The sequence below is a fragment of the Papio anubis genome, chromosome 1 (assembly GCF_008728515.1).
Source record: "Papio anubis isolate 15944 chromosome 1, Panubis1.0, whole genome shotgun sequence".
In the NCBI taxonomy this organism is placed as follows: Eukaryota; Metazoa; Chordata; class Mammalia; order Primates; family Cercopithecidae; genus Papio; species Papio anubis.
This window is the reverse complement of record NC_044976.1, coordinates 164,441,251-164,463,477: the sequence shown is the minus strand read 5'-3', so window position 1 is coordinate 164,463,477 and position 22,227 is coordinate 164,441,251. Positions and strand designations below refer to the sequence as shown.

At 36.8% G+C, this 22,227-nt stretch overlaps 1 protein-coding gene across 6 annotated transcripts in view; it reads left to right on the top strand.

The window, feature by feature from the left end:
• The window catches only part of CRB1 (crumbs cell polarity complex component 1), a 266,490-nt gene that overhangs the window by 58,688 nt on the left and 185,575 nt on the right, over positions 1 to 22,227 (top strand). For 4 of the 6 annotated variants that reach the window (XM_021933924.2, XM_021933921.2, XM_021933929.2 and 1 more), the window contains exons 3-5: positions 12,489 to 12,684; positions 15,596 to 15,735; positions 21,984 to 22,166. In XM_021933924.2, coding sequence (XP_021789616.1) covers positions 12,489 to 12,684; positions 15,596 to 15,735; positions 21,984 to 22,166 — 519 coding nt within the window. The remainder of the gene's footprint in view (positions 1 to 12,488; positions 12,685 to 15,595; positions 15,736 to 21,983; positions 22,167 to 22,227) is intronic. The other 2 variants (XM_021933928.2, XM_021933927.2) reach the window with 1 other exon arrangement.

Sequence of the window (22,227 nt, the reverse complement as noted above, 5' to 3'; positions counted from 1 at the left end):
CATCTCTACTAAAAATACAAAAATTAGCTGGACGTAGTGGCGCGAGCCTGTAGTCCCAGCTACTCGGGAGGCTGAGGCAGGAGAATCGCTTGAACTGGGGAGGCAGAGGTTGCAGTGAGCCGAGATTGTGCCATTGCACTCCAGCCTGATTGACAGGGTGAGACCCCGTCTCTAAAACAAAACAAAACAAAACAAAAAAACAGATAGAAAGAATATATTCTAAATGTGAAATGTGGGAAATGTAGTAAAATTCCATCGTAAAGCACTTAACTTTACAGTGAATTCATTTATGCTGTGGGTTGTATCACATCCCTGCAGGGTTCAATGGGAATGAGTCCCCTTTTCTCACTCAAACACTTAGGTTCACAATGAGGATGCTTTCCTTGTCAATCCCTGACACAATAGTGTTGTTCCCTATTTGGCTATATTCTTCCCTTGTTTTCTACGAAATCAGCTACATGGTATTATTTCAGCTTTTCAAGTGACATATGTAAAACTTTCTTGCAAACAGAATTTAAATGAGAGACTCATAAGGCAGATAAAAATTGGGTCTATTATTAGCTGGTTAGGCTTGTTCAGGTAAAAAAAAAAAATGCAGTAATAGGCTTGCTCACCAATCTCCTACACAAGTAGAATGGCCTGTGTTCTGGTAGCTTCTGGTAGTAGTTCTGGTAGTTCTGGTAGTAGTCAGTGTTTCTCAGCCCTGACTACTCATTAGCAAATTACCCAGGGAGATCTGAAACAGAGGTGTGCGTACTCCACTTTCAGAGGGTCAAATTTAATTGATGAGTCTAATGTATAGCTAGGGCTGGCTGCCAAATATTAAGTTCATGTGAACTTTATTTGGAAACTTTTCTTGCAGTATACTATCATTTAGACACACAGGGAGGTGTGTTTATTTCACTGCTATCCCATGACCACCAGTGTTTGTGGCAGCTCAGGCTAACTAATGAGAACCCCAAAGAAGGTCTGTAGAACCAAGGGAAAAGCTAAAGTTGAGAAGGAAAGAAAAAAGACCACCAGCAATCAGCATGGATGTGCTGGAGTGCTCTGCCTCCACTTAGACCTCCTGATGAATCCTAGAAACTGTATTACAATGACCTAGCTGCTGTGCACTACATCCAATTTAGAGTGATCATAAAGAACTCCTCTCAGAGAAAAAAACCTGCATTCCTCTGAGCAGCAAAGTAAGAAAAGGTAATAAATTGTAAAAGGCAGAGAGGTAGAAGGGGAAAAAGAGCTGTAGCACGTAGAGAGGGTTCACACTGCGTGAATTCTCCTCTGTGCACTCCATTATGCTTCATGGGCAGTGATTCATGAACTACAGAAATGGGCTCAGAGAGAGCCACTGAAGATGCTGGTGAGAATCTGCTGTGCATAAGCAAAAACTCCAATTGAAGCTGAAAGTAAGTGGATGAAAACTTTTTTAATGAAAAGAATATTAACTCTAAGCATGTGACTACTTTTAGTTCAAGTTTATGCAATGAATCATTTCATAATTGAGGCCTTCTTTAAAACTAGCCAGATTGATTAACGTACATTTTTCTCGTTCAGATGCCTGCAGTATGAGAAAAATAGGGCTGTAAGAGGGCAGAGAAAGGCCAGTTCAATGTATGTTGAAGCAAATCAATGTAGAAAAATATCTTACTTCCTCTATTATAAAATAGATCTTTGGTATAAAAGTAATCTTTTGGGAAGTAAGAAAATGCCCTATATTTAATGTACTTTTCAATTATATGATGAATTTTCTTGAGAAATAAAAATGTACAAAAATTCATTATATAGTCAAGGAAGTGTATTTGTACTTACAGAGTAGTTAGAAGACTAGTTAGTTCATGGAGACTAGTTAGGAGGCCGTTGTGATAACCCAGGTACATGATTTTAGGACCTGGCCTGGGAGAGTGGCCATGGGCATGAAAGGAAAGAGAAGGTATAATGTCTCTAGAAATAAAACTCACTTAACATTTATTAAGGTCAGAGTATTTTCAAACTTATGTTATTCAAGGAAAACTTGAAATCTCTAATATGAAAACAAATGCATTAAAAGTTTAACTGACATTGTCAACCTAATAAGCTTACAATGTACCTCAATGGGTCTCAAGTGTTGGCATGCATCAGACTCACCTATACAGCTTATCATTAAAATACAGTTTTCAATTCAACAGATCTGAGATGGGAGTCCAAGAATATGCATCTAAAACAAGTTCCCATGTGATGCCGATGCTGTTAGTTTGGAGACTACACTTTGAGAACCACTGACATAGACAATTATGTGGATTTCCATGTGACATCCTTGACTGTTATTTCACAAAGTCCATGAGGCAAGGAAACACAAATCAATAAAAGCAGGGTTTTATATAAAGCACTTATTGCTAGTAACAGTTCTATGTACTTGATGATATGATTTGAGTAATTGCCTCCTCCAAAACTCATGTGTTGGAGATGTAATCACCAATGCAATAGTATTGGGAGGTGGGAACTAAGAGGAGGTATTAAGGCCGTGAGGATGGAGCCTTCAGGAATGAATTAATGCCATAATAAAAAGGGCTTTTGGGAGTGGGTTCACCCCCTTCCACTCTTCTGCCATGTGAGGAACAATGTTCCTATCCTCTGGAGGATGCAGCCTTCAAGGCACCATCTTGGATGTGGGACTTTACCAGACACCAAACCTACTGGCACCTTGCTCTTGAATTTTTAAACATCCAGAGATGTGAGAAATAAATTTCTGTTCTTCATAAATTACCCAATCCTATATATTCTGTTATAGCAACACCAGATGGACTATAAGACACATGATATGGATTTTTAAAATATTTGTTGAAGTCATTAGGTCATTACTTTATTCAACACATATATATTGAGTACCTCAATGAATTGGGCATTGTTCTATGTTCTGAAAATGAAAGAGTAAAGAGAAGTGATGACATAGTTTCTTACATTCTGGAAGGAAGAGATAGATGTCTATAAAGTAAGTAATCAATATAGTGTATATAGTAGGTTAGAGGGTAATAACTGCATGGAGAAAAGTAAAACAAAATAATAGTATTAGGGATTAACTTTAGGTAGAATGATCAAGAAAGGCTTCACTGAGAAGGTGACATGTGAATAAAGCTCTAAAGAGGAGAGGATGGGAACCAAGGAAATGTCTTGTGGAATAGCATTCTAGGCAGAGGAACAGCAGATGCAAAGGCCCTGAGGTAAAGAGTCCTTGCAATGTTTGAGGAACAGCAATAAAGTTAGTGTGACTGGAGTGAAGGACGAAGGAGGAGACAGGTCAGAGCGATAATGAGTTCAGACTGTTTGGGACCTTGTAGGCCATTGTAAGGACTTTGACTTTTACTCTAAGTGAGATGGGAGATTATTAGAGAGTTCTGAGCAGAGAACTGGAATGATTTGACTTACATTTTAACAAGGTCACTCTGATCATTATGTTGAAGATACACTGAAAGGGGCGATACGGGGGAATTCAAGTGTCTAAGGGAGGTTAATACAATAGTCCAAGAAAATCCACTCTTTGGGGGAGGGAACAGTGAAAGGGACCTATCAAGTTTTTTTATTTATTTTTGTTTTATTTATTTATTTATTTATTTTTGAGATGGAGTCTCTCTGTGTTGCTCAGGCTGGAGTGCAGTGGCGAAATCTCGGTTCACTGCAACCTCCTCCTCCCAGGTTCAAGCAATTCTCCTGCCTCAGCCTCCTTAGCAGCTGGAGGTTGCTAAGGTTGCTCCTTACAGGAGCGTGCCACCACGCCCGGCTAATTCTTTGCATTTTTAGTAGAGATGGCATTTCACCGTGTTAGCCAGGGTAGCCTGGATCTCCTGAGCCTGCCTCAGCCTCCCAAAGTGGTGGGATTATAGGTTTGAGCCATGGCACCCGGCCCCTATCAAGTTTTAACAGTAACTTTCTCCCCTCCCTGTTCCACCCTTAAAATTTAAGAAGGAAATTAACAAAGAAGGATCATAGATCATGCAAACAAAATGAAAGCATGCCTTTCTCTTTCTGCCCTCTATTGCCCTCTGATGGCAATGTCTAGATTATTCAGAACTAATCTGTCCTTTAAAATATCCTAGCAAGAATGCTATAAGTCTTTCTTAGTAGCTTCTATCAACCATATTGCCATGCAGTGTCTTTCATGTGCACAGCTGAAACGTATTTTGCCTCCCTGGGTTACATGATGGTTACTCGTTTAAAGTGTCCTATCAGCACTTCTTTTACTTTTAATAATATTTCACGTTCCTCTTGGGCCTTCTCCAATGGTCCTCATCCATGCTGAGGCATCAGTCTAAGAGGTATGATGTAACTAACTGACACTGCCATTACAGTGGCACATATCAAAGACAAAATTCGATTTTCAGTCATTGTGGAGATTTGAATCTGGGCTTGGTGTTGTATCTTTTCTAAATACATTTTGATCAACTAAATCACTTTGAAGGCATCTATGGCAAATAATATAGATAATTTAATGGTCATGGGAAATAATTTGAGGAAAATAAAATATATGTTATTAAATATAAGGTTATTTCATGAGAAATAATGTTACTATTATATCAAAGAAAAATGGTTGTTTTAAATATGCTCTTAATTATGAAATTGATAACGTTTTATGGTGTCTTATAAAGAAATTAAACACTCGTTCAGGCTTTTGCTCAGAACTACAGTCATTTAAAGTAGTTTTTATGAAGAAATGAAGTTTCCAGGTTTTGACAAATGTTTGTTAAATGAGTGCACAAAATTACAAATATTCACTCAGCAAATATTTATATTTACAATGCACTGGGCATTATGCTGGACTTTGGAGACATGAAAGTGACTAAGATAAAATTTGTTCCTGACAAAATGCTCACAGATTATTCTAGGATCAGAAATGTAAACAACAATTACCATCTGTCTATAAACATCATGCTGAGGAAGCACAAAGAAAGAAGCTGGTAATGTTGGTTGGAGTCAGAAAATGTTCCTAGAAAAAAAATGGCCTATGAATAGAGCGAAAATGCATCCCTTTCAGAATGTAAAACTGAAACTTGTATCCTCAGACTACATTTGCTATTATTATTTGAATAATAATATGTTGAATATCAAGGGACAAGGACTGCAGAGATATTTTGGAAAGGGGTTGCTATGATCTGAAAAGTTTGGTCTTTCCAAAATTTATATGTTGAAATGCTGTCCAAGGCAATAGTATGAAAAGGTGAGGCTTTGGGAGGTAATTAGATCATAGCGGGGAAGCTCTCATGAATAGGTTATGTGCCCTTATAAAAGAGGCCCAAGAGAGATCCTTCACCCCTTCTACCATGCAAGGACATAGAAAGAAGTTATCGTCTATGAGCCAGAAAAACAGCTTTCTCTCTGACATGCGACTGCGATTTCTCCTAGTGCCTACCTAGTTATCAGCAGGGTGTGTGCAGGTCCGAATGCAAAGAGGATGAGCTGAAAAATATATAGTAATATAAAGAACGGATGTGGTGGAAAGACGAATTTGGAAGCAGAAGACAGGGATTCCAAGCTCAGCCTAGATGTTCTCTAGTGGTTTGGTACTGATAAATAACAATTATTATGAGCTTCCATTTCCTTGTTCAAACATTGGCATGGTAATACAACCTAACTCTTAGTGTCATGGTGAGAATGAAATGGATTTAGCAAAAGTTTTTCCATAAACTATTTAGGCTCTGAGAGTTAATTGCCAATATTTCTGTCTCTTAAAACGTTGCTACTGATGAATACCTATGGTATCTAAACAATGTTTGCCTTTGTTTTTTAGAGGTATCATTTTCTTATACTCGAATTGCTTTCAAGTAATCTTATACTTGGTTACTTAAAAGTATTATTTTTTGAATATTGTTAGAACTCAACTCGGGAATAGATTAACTGAAGGTCAAAATCTCTCTGCCACCCTTATAAATTTAAAGTGTAATATTTTAATATGCCTAGGCAAGAATTCAACTTCTAAAATGACCATATCATAAAATAAAGAACTAAGAAGTTACTACTATTTTAACAATTTTATATATTTAGGAATAATAATTATCCTAATGAAGAGAAACATAAGAAAGTAATTTGCTATGATTAAAACATTATAATTATGGAAGTATGAAAATATGTAATATTTAATATTGATGTATTTAACATAAAATGAAAATATTATAATTTTTCTATAATCTTTCAAAAAACTTATAAAATTAAAGCATCAACCACTCATAAAAGTAGTGTATTTTTCAAACATACCATCTTGGAGACTCTGAAATGGGTTACTCCAACTTTTTAAATTTGATATATATTTGATATATACTTTTTTACTTTCATAATTCTTTTAAAAAGTATGTGTGTGTATATATGTATAAAATATAGAAAGTGTATGGGGAAAGTCATTCCTATTAACTTGGGAAAATAATATTTTACTATCTTATGGTAAATTTTATGACATTTATGATGGAAGTAAAGTGGGAGAACTGGCATACAGATGCATTTAGAGAAAAATGGCTGGAGAATGGGAATGAAGAATGAGCTCACAGAATAGAAGAAACTGTTCTCCAAACAGACAACTGTAATCATTAGATACAAGGAAGTAGGAGAATTTCCTCCCATTGCTCCACTCCTAGGGCTGATGAAGAGAAGACATTCTTTCTTTCTCTTCCTAGAATTAGTTTCAGCCTCCATGATATTCTGGGAAGCTGGTTTTGAAACAGTGTCAAGAACATTCTTAAACTTTCATTGATGGTAAAAGGGTACCAAAGAGGAGGACACAATATGACAAGGATTAAGAAAACCTGAAAAAAAAGGTATGTTTAATATGGAAACCACAGGTTTTTCCAATTTTGTCTAGCAGTAAAGCAAAACTTGTAGAAACAAAAAGGATTATAATAGTCATAATAACAAAATAATAAAATATAATAAAATAGTTAAATAAAATAATGACAAAGTATTAATAACATTTATTAAGATAAATTTTCTGTATCACAAGATTTAATACATCCTCAGTCTTACTTACATTTCAGATATCATTAAAAATGAAAAAACTATTTGGCTAAGTTATAACATGAAGCTAAGACACTGCTGATTGTAAAGTGCATCTCGGTTCTAGAGATGTTAAAAATGTGAGGGAGGAAAAAAAGGAGTCTTAGAATTGACAAAATTCGGCAGTCCTTCAGAGATAGAATCCTGGGCTTGTAAAATCTGCTTTAAGTGAGTGATTCAGAAAGGGAATTTTGTTATTTTTGGTGTCCTTAGGAAAGGTATGTCTAAATTCACAAGCCAGAAATCTCATTGGCTAAAACTCCAAAGATGTTCCCACTGAAAATAATAATTATCTACCTTTAATTTCTTCTAACATCTTGCTAAACATTGTTATGCTTATTTAATGTTATTAATCAGAGCAGGAAGTCATCTAGCCTCTCCCTATTGCTTTAGGATGTTAAACAGATTATGACTATAATATCTAGGACGAGAACTTACTGTAAATCTATCATGGTAATGAAAACCGAATGCTACAGTTCCACATTGCTCTGATACTTGTGTCACCGACTTGCACTGATAATTGTTGTACTTGATATACATAAAAAGCCCCAAAATAGCATGCATAATTCTTATTCAAAAGAAAAATATGGTGCATAGAGACCTGTTAGGCATCAAATACATTGAATGGAATCTGAAATTTAAGATGATAGTCTGAAGACAGACTACAATTATTTCCAAAGCGTGAACTCTGCAGATAATGAGAAAGGCATTCAGAATGGCTTATCAACGACTTGCTGTGTGCATGGTGTGCTCCCTGCCCACTGTAAAGAATGATGAGGACAGCGTCAGAGTCAAGACCTGTTCCATCCTGATAAAATATAATGTGCATTATCTTGTGGCACAGAATGTTAACAAGGATCTCTGAATGCCGAAAGATGCCAATTGGAGTGCAAAGTCTCTAAATACTGATCAGAAGTTTGGGGCACAATCATTCCGAAACCATAATATGTTTTAAACATTTGCCAAAGACACAAATTTGACTTTTGGGCTTTTGATTTATGGCCCAGGCTTGTAGAAGCACTGAGAAGCTCTGTATTGGCATACAGTTTGCCTTCCTGTGGAGGTGGTTGATTATTCCATAGCTGTGACTTGATTACTCATGCATTCAACATTTATTGAGCATTTTTTTATATTCAAGAATATGTGCTAAATGCCACAGATACTGGTGTTAAAGGTCAAAGACCCTGACCTCAAGGAGCTCACAATTTTGTAGATAAAATAGAAAAATAAGCAATTGAGGACAATATATATAGACATTTATATTAAGGGGAATTTTGAGAGCACAGTGGAGCAGCATTAGAGGCAAATATAAGTAAGTATAGTTTCCAGAATCATGGGATACACGAACTGGATATTTGGGAAGTAATTGGAGCTAGCCTGGGGAAGGAGGGAGTAAGGAGTGGGGCCTACAATTAAGGAAAACCCCTATATGCAGCCTAGGGTGTTGAGATACAGTGGAGCTGTGAGCACACTGCAGTGGGTAGCACCAGTAGCATCTACATCTTTTAGAAGCTTCTACTGCATTACAAGGCAATTGTGCTTTACTTCAGAGACTGGCAGATAGAGAGAGGGTGATGTCAAAAATTTAAGCAGACAATGGTACAATCATACTTGTACTTTATAGTGATCACATTTCTATAGAAATCTAGAGAGTGAGTACGAAAAGAGAAGTTAGTAGTAGTATGAGCAGATGAGACATGATGAGGGTTGACTTAAGGCCACAGCCATAAGGATGGCACCTTAGATCCATTTCTAAGAGAGAAATGATGAGATTTGATGACTAATTAAGATATGGGGAATAGTAGCAAATAAGATGGTAACTCCTAGAACTATGGCTTGGGTGACCTGGATGATAATACCATTCACTGAGAGGAGAGTTTTGGCAGGGATGGGGGTGGAGCAGATCAGCATGAGTGGGGAGAGGAAGGTTATCATTATTTGGAATTGGGGAATGATGACTGTATTGTCCATTTTTCACTCTGCTAATCAAGACATACCCAAGATTGGGTGATTTATACAGGAAAATGATTTAGTTAACTCACAGTTCCACATGGCTTGGGAGGTCTCACAATCATGGCAGGAGGTAAGGAGGAGCAAGTCCTGTCTTACATGGATGGCAGCAGGCAAAGAGAGAGCTTGTGTAGGGCAACTCTCCCTTACAAAACCATCAGATCTTGTGAGACTTATTCACTATCACAAGAACAGCAAAGGAAAGACCCGCCCCCATGATTCAATTACCTCTCACCAGGCCCCTCCCACAATACCTGGGAATTCAAGATGAAATTTGGGTGGGGACACAGCCAACATATCAATGCCTGTGAGATAACTGAAGAAGACATTCTACAGACAGTATCAGAAGGATGATCTGGGCCAGACACAGTGGCTCATGCCTGTAATCCCAGCACTTTGGGAGGCTGAGGCAGGTGGATCACTTGAGGTCAGGAGTTTGAGACCAGCCTGACCAACATGGTGAAACCCCGTCTCTACTAAAAATACAAAAATTAGCTGAGCATGGTGGCATGTGCCTGTAGTCCCATTTACCTGGAAGGCTGAGGCATGAGAATTGCTTGAACCTGGGAGGCAGAGGTTGCAGTGAACCAAGATAGCACCACTGGTGACAAAGTGAGACAAATGAGACTCCGTCTCAGAAAAAAAAACAAACAAACAACAACAACAACAAAAAAAACAAAAGAAGGGTGATCTGGTCTGGAGGTACAGATTGCTAATGTATACCTACATTCGCTTATGTGAAATGTCACAGGGCAAAATCTTTCTGACTTCTGTTAGAGTGATCACCTGTTTCTCTACCTATAGTCTCTTCTCAACTACCAATAGATAAACCGAACATTTTTATCTTTCCCAATGCACCTTTAATCCCATGGCTTTTGCTGAAACTTGGCATTTATTCTATGAAACCACTTTCCACACAATCCTCTTTAAAGAGTTCTTATCTCCATGATTCTCAAGGACAAGAAGGAAGGCTGGCTTTCTTGCTGAAACCACTGTTCCTATGAGTCCACTGGTGGGACAGTTAACTTAAGTTTTAAAAGGATGCCTTCATTGGGTGGACAAGGGGGAAAAAGCATTGCAGAGAGAGATCAGTGTGTACAAAAACTTGGAGTGGTAGAGGTATATGGTAGGTTTGAGGAAAAGCAAAGAGTCTGGTATGACATATGACTAGCACTTAGAGTGATGGCAGAATTTTAATAGGAAATAAAACAAATATTAAAAAGGTTAAAATAAGTTTTCACTTTACTCAAATGCAGTTAGAAGCCATTATGGAATTGTATGGACCATGCTTTTGGAATTTCGTGAGCTTCTTATTCTCAATCACCTTCATCTTTAATCCACTGCAGTCATACATTGATCCAATTTCAAGTTAGACTCTAGCGTCATTCAAACCTGCTTTACAACCAAAATTATCACCACATCCTGAGGCTTCTCATTTCCTTGCTTCTATTGAACTTTTGGCAGGACCTCTGTCACCTGGTCTCTCCATGCCCATACGCTGTCACTCCTTCTCTATCTTGACATCTCCCCAACAATCACAGACTTCATGAGAAGCATCTCAGGGATGTGTCTGTCATTGCTCTCTAAACCTTCTAGTTTTTGACCTTCAACTTTCCAGTACTGGAAAGCCCCATTTTCTACCTTCTTCTCCTCTCGCTGTAAGGCTATTAATCCACTTCAAATATTTATTACCTAATTTTAACTATTTACTATAGCTCTGTGGCTTTTTCTACTTTAATTGTTGATCTTTTTTAATGGCATTTGACATGCTGGCTGCCCCAAATTTTTCCAGTCTCTATAGTTTATACTCCCAGTAATGTCATTTATATTTATTGATAAGTGAGTTTATGGTTATTCTAAATTCTCTTTTAGAGTTGTCCTTGCTTCCTGTCACTTTTCATACATTTTTTATTCTACCTACCCTGAAGAATTAAAGATGGAATGCAGGAAATGACAAACACGCTATAGTAATACCTACCATTGATGTAGCATTTACTGTATCCAGCCTCGTTGTTAGTAGTGACAGAGCAGAGCTCAGTCCTGGATGGTCTATCTAAAAAATGTATGTTCTTTCCACTTTTCCAGGACCTTGGTTATGCCAAGTAAAACAGCCATGGAAAATCTCATTCACAGACTGCATAAGAAATAGCTAAGCCTTAAAGAGCAAACCATTTACCTGGAAACAAGTGCTATTGCAAAAGTTTCCATTTTTATGGACATAAATTTAATGTTTAAGTTTTTTATTTTTCAAAAAACAATCAAATTTAATATGCTGGCTTCTCTTTTAAGTTGGGTATTTGTTGAATCTCGTAACAGTTGTAAATAATAGATGGTGTTAGAATATCCTGCTGCATTTTCTGTCAAGAAAAATGGGTACAAATCAAACTACTACTAACTTCTAAGCTATTTGAAAATCTTTTAATATAATTTTAATATATAATTTATTATTTGGGATTAGAAACACAGAAACAAAGATGGGTAAGTATGGATATTCCTCCTTTTGTGTCTTTTAAAACCTGTATGCAAATGTGATTATTGTATATCAAATACTGTTTTGACATTTAATAAAATAGGTTGTTATTTAAATACTGCTACAACCTGTAAAAATCATAAACTTATTTTGTTTAGCAAATAATACTTACCTACTAATTTTGGGAGGATAAGTACAGTTTGTTTTAATATAACATTACCTTAAAATGAAGTGTTAACAGCTTCTAATGATGCCATTAATTACATTAAGTCACCAATTTTTGTATTTAAAGGCAGTATTTTACAAAAAGAAAAATTAAGATAAAAATGTCTATGCAAAATGAGCACTTAGATCAATAGTTGCACATTATATTAGTACAATAGATTTTTTTTGCCGAAAAAAGTGTTTTTTCTCTAGCAAATAGTATGTATCAGGTACTGTTATAAGTACTTTTGAACACATTTAATTATACTAAGAGTCTTATGAGATAATTACCACTATTGTCTTTTTAACGTGAGGAAGCTGAAACATGGAAAGGCTGAGAAACTTGCCCAAGGTTATACAGCTAATAAGTGGCTGTGCCAGGATCCCGACCCAACTGTCTGGCTTTGGAGTCTGAGCTCTTACCCACTGTTCTCTCTGCTGCTTTACTAAATTAAGTGTTTAAAAATAATAGAAAAACATCGACCAGCCACTTTTAGGCTTCCAACAAAAGTGCAGTTAACAATAAACTTTGTTCTAAAAATGACTTATTTGTTTTCACTGACTAAACACCACAAGCTGTTGTATGCAATAATTCTTTGTAACAGCTGCTCTGCCTTGTGCAACTTCCCACAAGCACACCAAAAGTTAATATCAATTATAATTAAGGGGGAAATTATTTTGGGTAACAGAACATTTGACAAGTGCTCTGGTAAACAAAGCATTGTCAAATTGCTGAATTGTGAACACTTTGCTAAAACTTTTTCTGTTTTTTCTGTGCTGACTTTTTAAAAAGGTATAAACTGTGAATTGGAAATTGATGAATGTTGGTCCCAGCCTTGTTTAAATGGTGCAACTTGTCAGGATGCTCTGGGGGCCTATTTCTGCGACTGTGCCCCTGGATTCCTAGGGGATCATTGTGAACTCAACATTGATGAGTGTGCCAGTCAACCGTGTCTCCATGGAGGGCTGTGTGTGGATGGAGAAAACAGGTACATTTTCTCTGGCGTTGGGTGATTGCCTTAGAACTCCCTGACCAAGAACTATTTTACCACTCTGGTGAATTTAGAGCTCTCACATTCTCGGCTTAAAATTTGGGGGGGTAACTTTATACTTTAACTAATGAAAACATTCAGATTTCACTAAAAAGGGTATTCTTGGAGACCATCTGTCTCAAGAGGGAAGATTTTACAAGTAATTCTTGTAATAGTTTAGAACTGCTTATCCTATGGAAAATTGCCAATTTTTCAATTGCATGAAATAAACCTGTTGTAGATAGGAAAGGTGCAAAAACAAAACTATAGATTATTATATATATGTATATAAGGTTGTATCTGTATGTCAAGGATATAAATCAGATGACAACAATAAATCCTTTAAAAATGTTATACAAACCATGACCATGTTGGAAAGGGCAGTGATATCTAATTACTTATATCTTGAATTAATTTCCACGTGTTCAGGGAATTGGGTGAATATTTTTGAAAAAGCATAATGGTGAGAAATAGCCATGTGATTCTGCTTCAAACTGAAGTCTATCATTGGCTTTCAGGCAAAATAGAACAGCAATAAATTACCTCTCAATATGATGAATATAATAAATGTGTGTAACAGTAATTGCGCTCATATAAAACATTTTTAAAAGAACTTTCTAATACTTATTTAAGCCACAACACTGAAAAACTTTCTAACACTTGTTTAAGCCATGATACTGAGTTATCAAACGCATAACAATTTTTTAAAAGATTAGCACTTAAAATTATCTTGTTTGATCCTTCAACAGCTCAGTGGAAGGCAAGATGAGTATTAATGTTTCCATATTACAATAAGGAATCTAAAGTTTAGGGAAATGAGAAGACGCCCACAAGTTCACAGAATTAATTCTTTGCAAAAGGAGGACCAGAATCCAGTTTTTCTTTATTTAGTAAATAAGACATGATTTATCCCAAATCTAATTTCAAAGTGAATCAGAGTTAAAAGAAGAGCAATAAAAGGCACATATGCTTCAAAAATTTGCAACAAAATAATCAAATAATAGACTTTTTTTTTTCTTGCTCTGTCACCCAGGCTGAAGTGCAGTGGTGTGATCTTGGTTCACTGCAACCTCTGCCTCCCGGTTCAAGCAATTCTCCTGCCTCAGCCTCCCGAGTAGCTGGTATTCCATATGCCCGCCACCATGCCTGGCTAATTTTTGTACTTTTAGTAGAGATGGGGTTTCACCATGTTGGCGAGACTGGTCTCGAACTCCTGACCACAGGTGATCCACCCACCTCGGCCTCCCAAAGTGTTGGGATTACAGGCTTGAGTCACCGTGCCTGGCCCTCAAATTTTAAATAGAACAATGTGGTTGTATATTCTTTTTAAAATATAAAATATAACTTTTAATTACATTCCATGTCTTGTCTTTGACTTTTAGTTGTACCCCAATAATGCTCTAGGGGCGTAAATCTACATTCCTGGAGACAGGTAACTGGCCAACACAGAGACAGACAGGTCACAATGGAAATTTCCACACAAGACTTCCAGAGGAAAAGGAGGCTCACCCCTCCCTACTCCACTGTTTCCAGAAAGCATCAGGACAGAAATGACACAACATTTTGATTCCTTTGGAAATATAAACAAAACAAGGCTAAAACTTTGCTATCTTTTATTCCCTCTCTTGAATATGCCATGAATAGTTTCCCTATTGTGCCATTATCTCTTATTGCCTAAATTTTGAGATGATAGTCATAAGATCGATCCAATACAACCTGACTTTGTTTTCCCACAAAAATTTAAAATGTTTGCTATGAGGTATACGGGGCGGCGGGGGGGGGGGGGGGGGGAAAGAACTTCTTGAAGACCAAAGGAATTATGCAAATGGAGCTTCTAATTCCATGAACTGAGGTCCATTAGTCAGCCAGCCAAGCCCTTTGACCACAGGGTTCTTGTTACTAATGTTTTACCTATACTAGATTTTTAGTAGGTATTTTTAATTGAACAAATGGAATAGTAAATAGATTTCAAACAACACATATGAAGATTATAGTCACTTATAATATTTGGTTGGTGATAAAAACAAACACAGCCATAGCGAAGAGGACTCTATGTGCCTTATAAATTCATAGATATTCTTTTCCCAAGATCCTCATTTTGCCTAAGCTGAGTGTGCAGATCCATTTTTTCCAATACTAAATCCTTGAGGAGACCCTCACCTAAATTAACATCTCCTCTTAATAAAATCAACAACTTTCTTCATTAGATGTGTATTTTGGGGCTATTTGATAATTCCAGTGAATCCGTGAATAATTAGAAATAGTAAGGTTTAAATATTCTTGCAATCTAAAAATAAGAGAACATCATAAGTCACAATTCATTTAATGAAGGCTTTTCCTGAGTTTTTCATAATTTATGTTTTCATTTTTCATATGAGACCTTATTAATGGGCTCTCTGTATAACAGAGTGCCATGATGGTATAAATCATTCTCTACCACCTTAAAACATGTTAACAATTTTATTAAGTGCTATTTAGTAGCAACATATTTAGTACCTTCAGATACATGGGATTCTTTATATTTAGTACCTTCAGATATGTGTCTATTCTTTATACACATACATAATTGTCACAATAACCTTGTAACATAGGTACTATATTCAGTTTATGAATGAGAAACTGAATAGTCATGATTTGCATGAAGCTGTACTTTTAAAAAATTAGCATGAAGCTAGATTTTTTAAAAGATAATAAGACATTAATAAGTAAATAATCATGCATTCAGTCCTGTATAGATAATTCCCCAGAGTTTTTGAGGTAGTAAGACTATGCCATGGGTCTTGGGTTGATGGACAGATGAAGAAACAGTATAAAGATATCTTATCTCAATATGACCAAGAGTTGACATGAAAATTTCATTACTTTCCAGATATAGCTGTAACTGCACGGGTAGTGGATTCACAGGGACACACTGTGAAACCCTGATGCCTCTTTGTTGGTCAAAACCTTGTCATAATAATGCTACATGTGAGGACAGTGTTGACAATTACACTTGTCACTGCTGGCCTGGTAAGTGACAAAATACCTTCCACCAATTATTTTTCATTTGTTTAGAATAGAAACATATCGCTTATAGCAAATGAAACGAAAAATTACTTTCGTTAAATGTTTTAAGTCAATTATTTCTTCTAGCTATTATTGTTTAATTTAGTTTTATTCTTCAGTGCTCAAACATATTTACCACTATACTAAATATTGTCTAAAGTAGGTTACCAAGTTGCCCAATGATCATAACCCTCTAGGGGAACAGAGGGGAAGAAAATCAATGAAAAGATGAAATTCAGCATGATCTTCATGGATAAAAATTCACTGGAAGATGCTGTCTTTTTTTCCAAGATATTCTTTTATATGGCAGGAATATATAGAAACCAATGAAATAATGTTAAACTATTAGGAACTTTTACTCTCTTAGGCATTTGTAATGTAACCAGTTATATTTGTTAATACAATAAAAAGTTAATTATCTATAAACCATAACTAAAGTTCACATATAGAGGATAATTAGACTTGAGTGTAGAGATGATAAAAGAATCAATAGAAAACAGTACGTAACATTTGTGTTACATTACAGGCCACAGGCAAATATTGATGCTTATTTTGGGAAACAAACTGCCTGACATACAGCTTTGCATTACATAACAACATTTTGGTCAATGATGGACTGCATATACAACCGTGGTCCTGTAAGATTACAATGGAGCTGAACAAGTCCTACTACCGAGTGATGTCATGGCTGTCGTAACATTGTAGCATCACTCACTATCCATGGGATTGTGGCGGTCCCTCAGGAAGTATTCCGAAAGAAGGCACTGTTATCATAGGAGATGACAGCTCCATGTGTGTTATTGCTGCTGAAGATATTTCAGTGGGACAAGATGTGGAGGTGGAAGACAGTGATATTGATGATCCTGACTCCATGTAGGTCTAGACTATGGTGTGTGTTTGGGTTTTAATTTTTAGTAAAAAGTTTAAAAGCTTAAAAAAAATAAAAATAGAATAAAACATAGAATAAGTGTTCCTCTCAATCTTTAAGTTCCTCATCTGCAAAAGAGGGATAAAAATATTTTACTTGTAGTATTATTATGAAAAGTAAAATTATAAAAATAGAGTCTGGCACATATTAAGCACTCAAGAAAGGGCAACTATGTTGCAAGTTCTATACCACGAGGTGGAAATTATGTATGAGGGCGGGAGTTTGTAATGGTCAGGCAGTTAAGAACATCTACCTTAAGAAACCCAACTAGTACATGTTCCATTCATTCATGGATTCAAGCATTTAAGCCACATGAATTTCAGTGGCTAAAACAATAGTGATCTGGGAATAAAAAAGGTACCGTGCCTTCCTCCAAGGAGCCTAAATCCTAGTAGGGAGACATATGTCAAAACGTATATAGTACAATTTTTGGTACAATAAGTGGCTATAATAAATTCTGTAAAAATGAATAGAAAAGAAGTACAGGGATAGCTTGCTCAAAGAGGCACCATTTTAGATAAGCTAAAGATGGCTGAGCAAGTTCCATAAATGTACTCAGTAGCTGTGTGACTTTGGACAAATTACTGCTCTGAGCCTCAGTTTCCTAATTTATAATATCCACAGGATAGAGTTGTTTCAGAGATAAATCCAGTAATGTATATAAAACTCCTGGCTTATCCTGGAGCATAGTAAGCACTAAATAAAAGTTAAATGAATATCAAAATTAGAAAGTTGTGTAGTCCATTACTTATTTAAGAAATGAAGAACAGAAGGAGAAGAAGAAAGAAAGAAGCAAGAAAGGTGGCAGGCACATGCAGAAAAGAGCACATCTGGCTGGGCGCTTTGGCTCACACCTGTAATGCCAGTACTTTGGGAGGCCGAAGCAGGCAGATCACTTGAGATCAGGAGTTTGAGTCCAGCCTGGTCAACATGGTGAAACCCCATCTCTACGAAAAGTACAAAAAGAAGGGAAAAAAATTAGCCGGGTGTGGTGGTGCACACCTGTAGTCCCAGCTACTCAGGGGGCTAAGGCAGGAGAATCGCTTGAACCCGGGAGGCGGAGGAGGTTGCGGTGAGCCAAGATAGTGTCACTGCACTCCAGCCTGCACTTGAGGGCGACAGAGTGAGACTTCGTCTAAAAAAAAAAAAAAGGAGAAAAAAAAGCAAAGAGCATGTCCAATTGTGGAACTTTGAGTGATTGCAAAAATGCTGCACTGTGTAGGGCTGGAGGTAGAGAAATGGAACCGGGGAGCTGGACTGAAGCCAGATCACAAAGCTGCATATCTGCGCTGCCAACTATGGGACAGAGAAGTAACAAAATCTGCTTTGTTAATTTCAAAAGAGTTCCCTGGCTTCGTGGCAGATGATAGAAGAAAATAAAACTAAAGGCAGGGAAATCTAGGGAGAAGATTCTTCAGTAGTTTGAAGAGATAAGTCTGTTTGCTAGAACTAACAGAATAGTGGTTGAAGGGTGGGGGGATAGCCCTGAGAGTCACATAGGAGGTGGAAATGATGTGGGGAGTAAGAAAAGGGCACAGGTTTAGGACAGTTTTGCCTCTGGATTTCTGCCCTGGATTACTGCACGGATGGTAATATTGCCTAGATAGAATATCCTGAATACCTTTGCAACCTATCTTGCTGTTGTATACAAAGATAAAAGTTAACACTACAAACTACTCTAGAAAAGGAGACCGTTTCTTCAGATCATGACTCCACTGCCACAGAACACAATGGCGAGAATCCACTGCTATAATTGCCTAGGGTCCTCATTTCAGAAGTAATTAATAATTACAAGAAGTGTCAGTCACCTTAAATGCTTAGCTTAAAAGATTTCCTGATGCCCAGATGTGATTGAAATTGTTAACAAACAAACATAATATAAGAACCCCGGGGATGTGACTCAGTATCATATTGTTTCTTTGTTCAGAGTTTTTTAGAAAAGCTTGTTAAAACTATTGAATATAGTCTTGACTGAAGGAGTCTATTTATATACATGGTTAAAGAGAGCAGCAAATAAAATCCCCACAGAGCCTCAGGGGTGGGGACAGGACTGGCAAGACTATAAATCAGAACCTTCCTAATGTTCACGATTGGAATGAGATAATGCATGAGCCGGAAAAGCAAAAAAAGGATTTATGATGATTCTAAATTCCTCCCTAACCTGGTTTATGTGCGTCTCGAGTCAGAATGAGAAGGAAATTGAAAATAGTCCAGCCTTTCTTCAATAAGTCCACTGTGGCACAACAAATACCAATTAATAAAAACTTATTGTAGAAACTGTTATTTAATGTATTTGAAGAACCTTAAGTATGAAATAATAGTATTCAAAAAGTAGACATTCAAGTTTAAGAGACTCTGAATGGTCTTTGTTGGGGTGGTCAGTATAAAGGATTGTTGGGTCTAGATCTGACATGTTCTTTTAGTTTCCTTTTTTTTTTTTTTTTAGAACTTTTTGACTCTTAAGTTTCTTCTTCAGATTGTTGAGAAAGGCCCCAAGGGTCTTTTTGTAAAAAATGTATTACACTGTTGAGCTGCAGAATTTATGTTGTGGTTATGATTTAACATATGATCTCATTTAGGTGTTTATTAAAATTATTAATACAAAATGAGCAATCATATTATAATCTCATTATTTGCTTTTAATAGTCAATTCTCTGGTTTATGTGTTAAACTAGGATTATAATCTAAATTGTTATTTTCAGTCTTTGAGTAGTACTAGTGACTGAAGGTCTACCACTTACATATTGCTCAGTATTGGAGTGGTAAATAAAATGAACACAGTCTCTGTTTTGTGAAGCACACAGCCTGCTGAGGGAGGAAACCATACACACAAATAAATATATAATTTAAAATTATGAAAGGAGCAATGAAAGAAAAGAGTTGGGTGGCACGAGAGAAAATAAGGGAATCTTATTTATCTCTGTCCATGATGGAAAGTTATTCTGAGAAAGTAATACAAGATGACGTCTGAAAACTGAGTAAGAGTTAGCCAAGTAAATACTTGAAGGAGAGTTTTCTAGAAGAGAGAAAAACATCACAAAGACTGTGGGAATGCAGGGAGTTTTTAAAGTTGTATTAAGGATGTTGAATTCCATTCTATGTGAAAGGGGAAGTTGTTGAATGAATTTAAAGACAAGACATACTATGATTTAGTTTACAAGTTTTATAATTCTCGAATGTAAATTCTGTTTCCAAAACATTTCTCAGCAGAGTTAAATGATATTGCAAAGGCCCTTAGGCGACTGTGAAGTTGAATTGTGTTTCTTTAAAAACATCAGGACTGGCGCAGTGGCTCACGCCTGTAATCCTAGCACTTTGGGAGGCAGAGGCAGGTGGATCACCTGAAGTCAGGAAGACCAGCCTGGCCAACATGGTGAAACCTCGTCTCTCTACTAAACATGCAAAAATTAGCCGGGCTTGGTGGCACGCGCCTGTAATCCCAGCTACTTGGGAGGCTGAAGCAGGAGAATCACTTGAACCCGGCAGGCGGAGGCTGCAGTGAGCCAAGATCACACCAGTGCCCTCCGCCCTGGACAATACAGTGAGAATCCGTCTTAAAAATATATCATTCAATAAATATAAATTTTAAAAAACTTTATACTTTTCTCTTACCATGTTACAAAACAGTTGATGTTATCCTGTCGACCATCAGTGTTATATTTGCATCCCACTAAATTTACATTTTGGGGCTTGCGCTATACACAATATGTATATACTCTTATAAATCAATATGAAAAGCAGCCTAATGAAAAAACAGGAAAAAAAATGAAATGGTAAAAAAAAAAAAAAAATGTTCAGCTCAATATTAACTGGGAAAATGTAAACCAAAATAACAGTGAGATACTATATTCTATCCAACCAACTGGTGAAAATTTTTGTATTTGGTGATAGAAAACATTGGCAAACATTTGGAGCCACATTCACAATCATCCACTGCTGGTTGTGCAAGTGGTACAACTAAATTAGAGATGTTTGGCAGTTTTTATTAAAATTAAAAATGTAGATAAATTATGACCCAGAAATTCCACCTCTAGGCATAAACTCTAGGGTTATACTCAAACACTTACACAAACAGCCATGTATAATGATATTCATTGCAACAGTGCAATAGCAAAAATGTACATAAAACAAAGGTTAAACTGTAAGACAGTGGTTAAGGCATGACACATCTATATTCTGAAATACTTGGCAGTGGTTAAAAATTATGAGTTAGATTTATATTACTAACACTGGTAGACTGTGCAAGGGAGTGAATAAAGCAAGTTGCTAAAGAATGCATATAGGCCGGGCGTGGTGGCTCAAGCCTGTAATCCCAGCACTTTGGGAGGCCGAGACGGGCGGATCACAAGGTCAGGAGATCGAGATCATCCTGGCTAACACGGTGAAACCTCGTCTCTACTAAAAATACAAAAAAGAAAAATTTAGCCGGGCGAGGTGGCAGACGCCTGTAGACCCAGCTACTCGGGAGGCTGAGGCAGGAGAATGCAGTAAACCCGGGAGGCGGAGCTTGCAGTGAGCTGAGATCCGGCCACTGCCCTCCAGCCTGGGCGACAGAGCGAGACTCCGTCTCAAAAAAAAAAAAAAAGAAGAATGCATATAATATGATTCCGGTTATGTTAAAACATTCAGATACACTACAACTGTATATGTTCTTACAGTTGCCCATATTTGTAAAAGCAAAGAAAAAGTTCAAGTAGAGAACTTTCATTGATATTTAATATTTTAATTATCTATAAAGTGACAAATCATTTCTGTTTTACTGTTCTTATTCCTGGTCCTAATAAAATAATCCAACTAAGTCCATGCAAATTTAAAACAACCTCTTATTCTGTTTCATTGAGTGTTAGGAAATAAGGATTTACCTTTACTTTGAGTTTTAAGAGAATTTAGTTTGGTTTTGGGGATATTTGCTGACTTTTCAGCTATTCTCTTGAAATATTTTAAAATACAATTTCACAAATGAAGAATATTTGAAAAATTGGAGCCTTTCATTAAAATGTTCAGGTTAAATCCAGGTTATCCTGACATCCCATTTTATTTCAGGTCTTATTAATCAAATTTTTCTTTAAAATTTTTTGGTCAAAATTTTTTAAGTGATTTTACTGCTACTAGTACTTGTTTCCACATAAGCCTAATCTTATCAGATTCCCCTTACCAACTCCTTGAGGGCAGGCACATCAACTTGTTAAATCAATGCCAGTATAGCAGTCAGCCTCCTTTCAGGCAGATGCTCTATGATTCAACACCTTTGACTTAGCAGCTTCTCTGAATTTTTATCCTACAGGATACACAGGTGCCCAGTGTGAGATCGATATCAATGAATGCAATAGTAACCCCTGCCAGTCTGATGGGGAATGTGTGGAGCTGTCCTCAGAGAAACAATATGGACACATCACTGGACTGCCTTCTACTTTCAGCTACCATGAAGCCTCAGGTTATGTCTGTATCTGTCAGCCTGGATTCACAGGTGAGGCCAAGGAGATGGGATATGACTTGACTTTCTGACATTTTATGGCAGACCATGGATT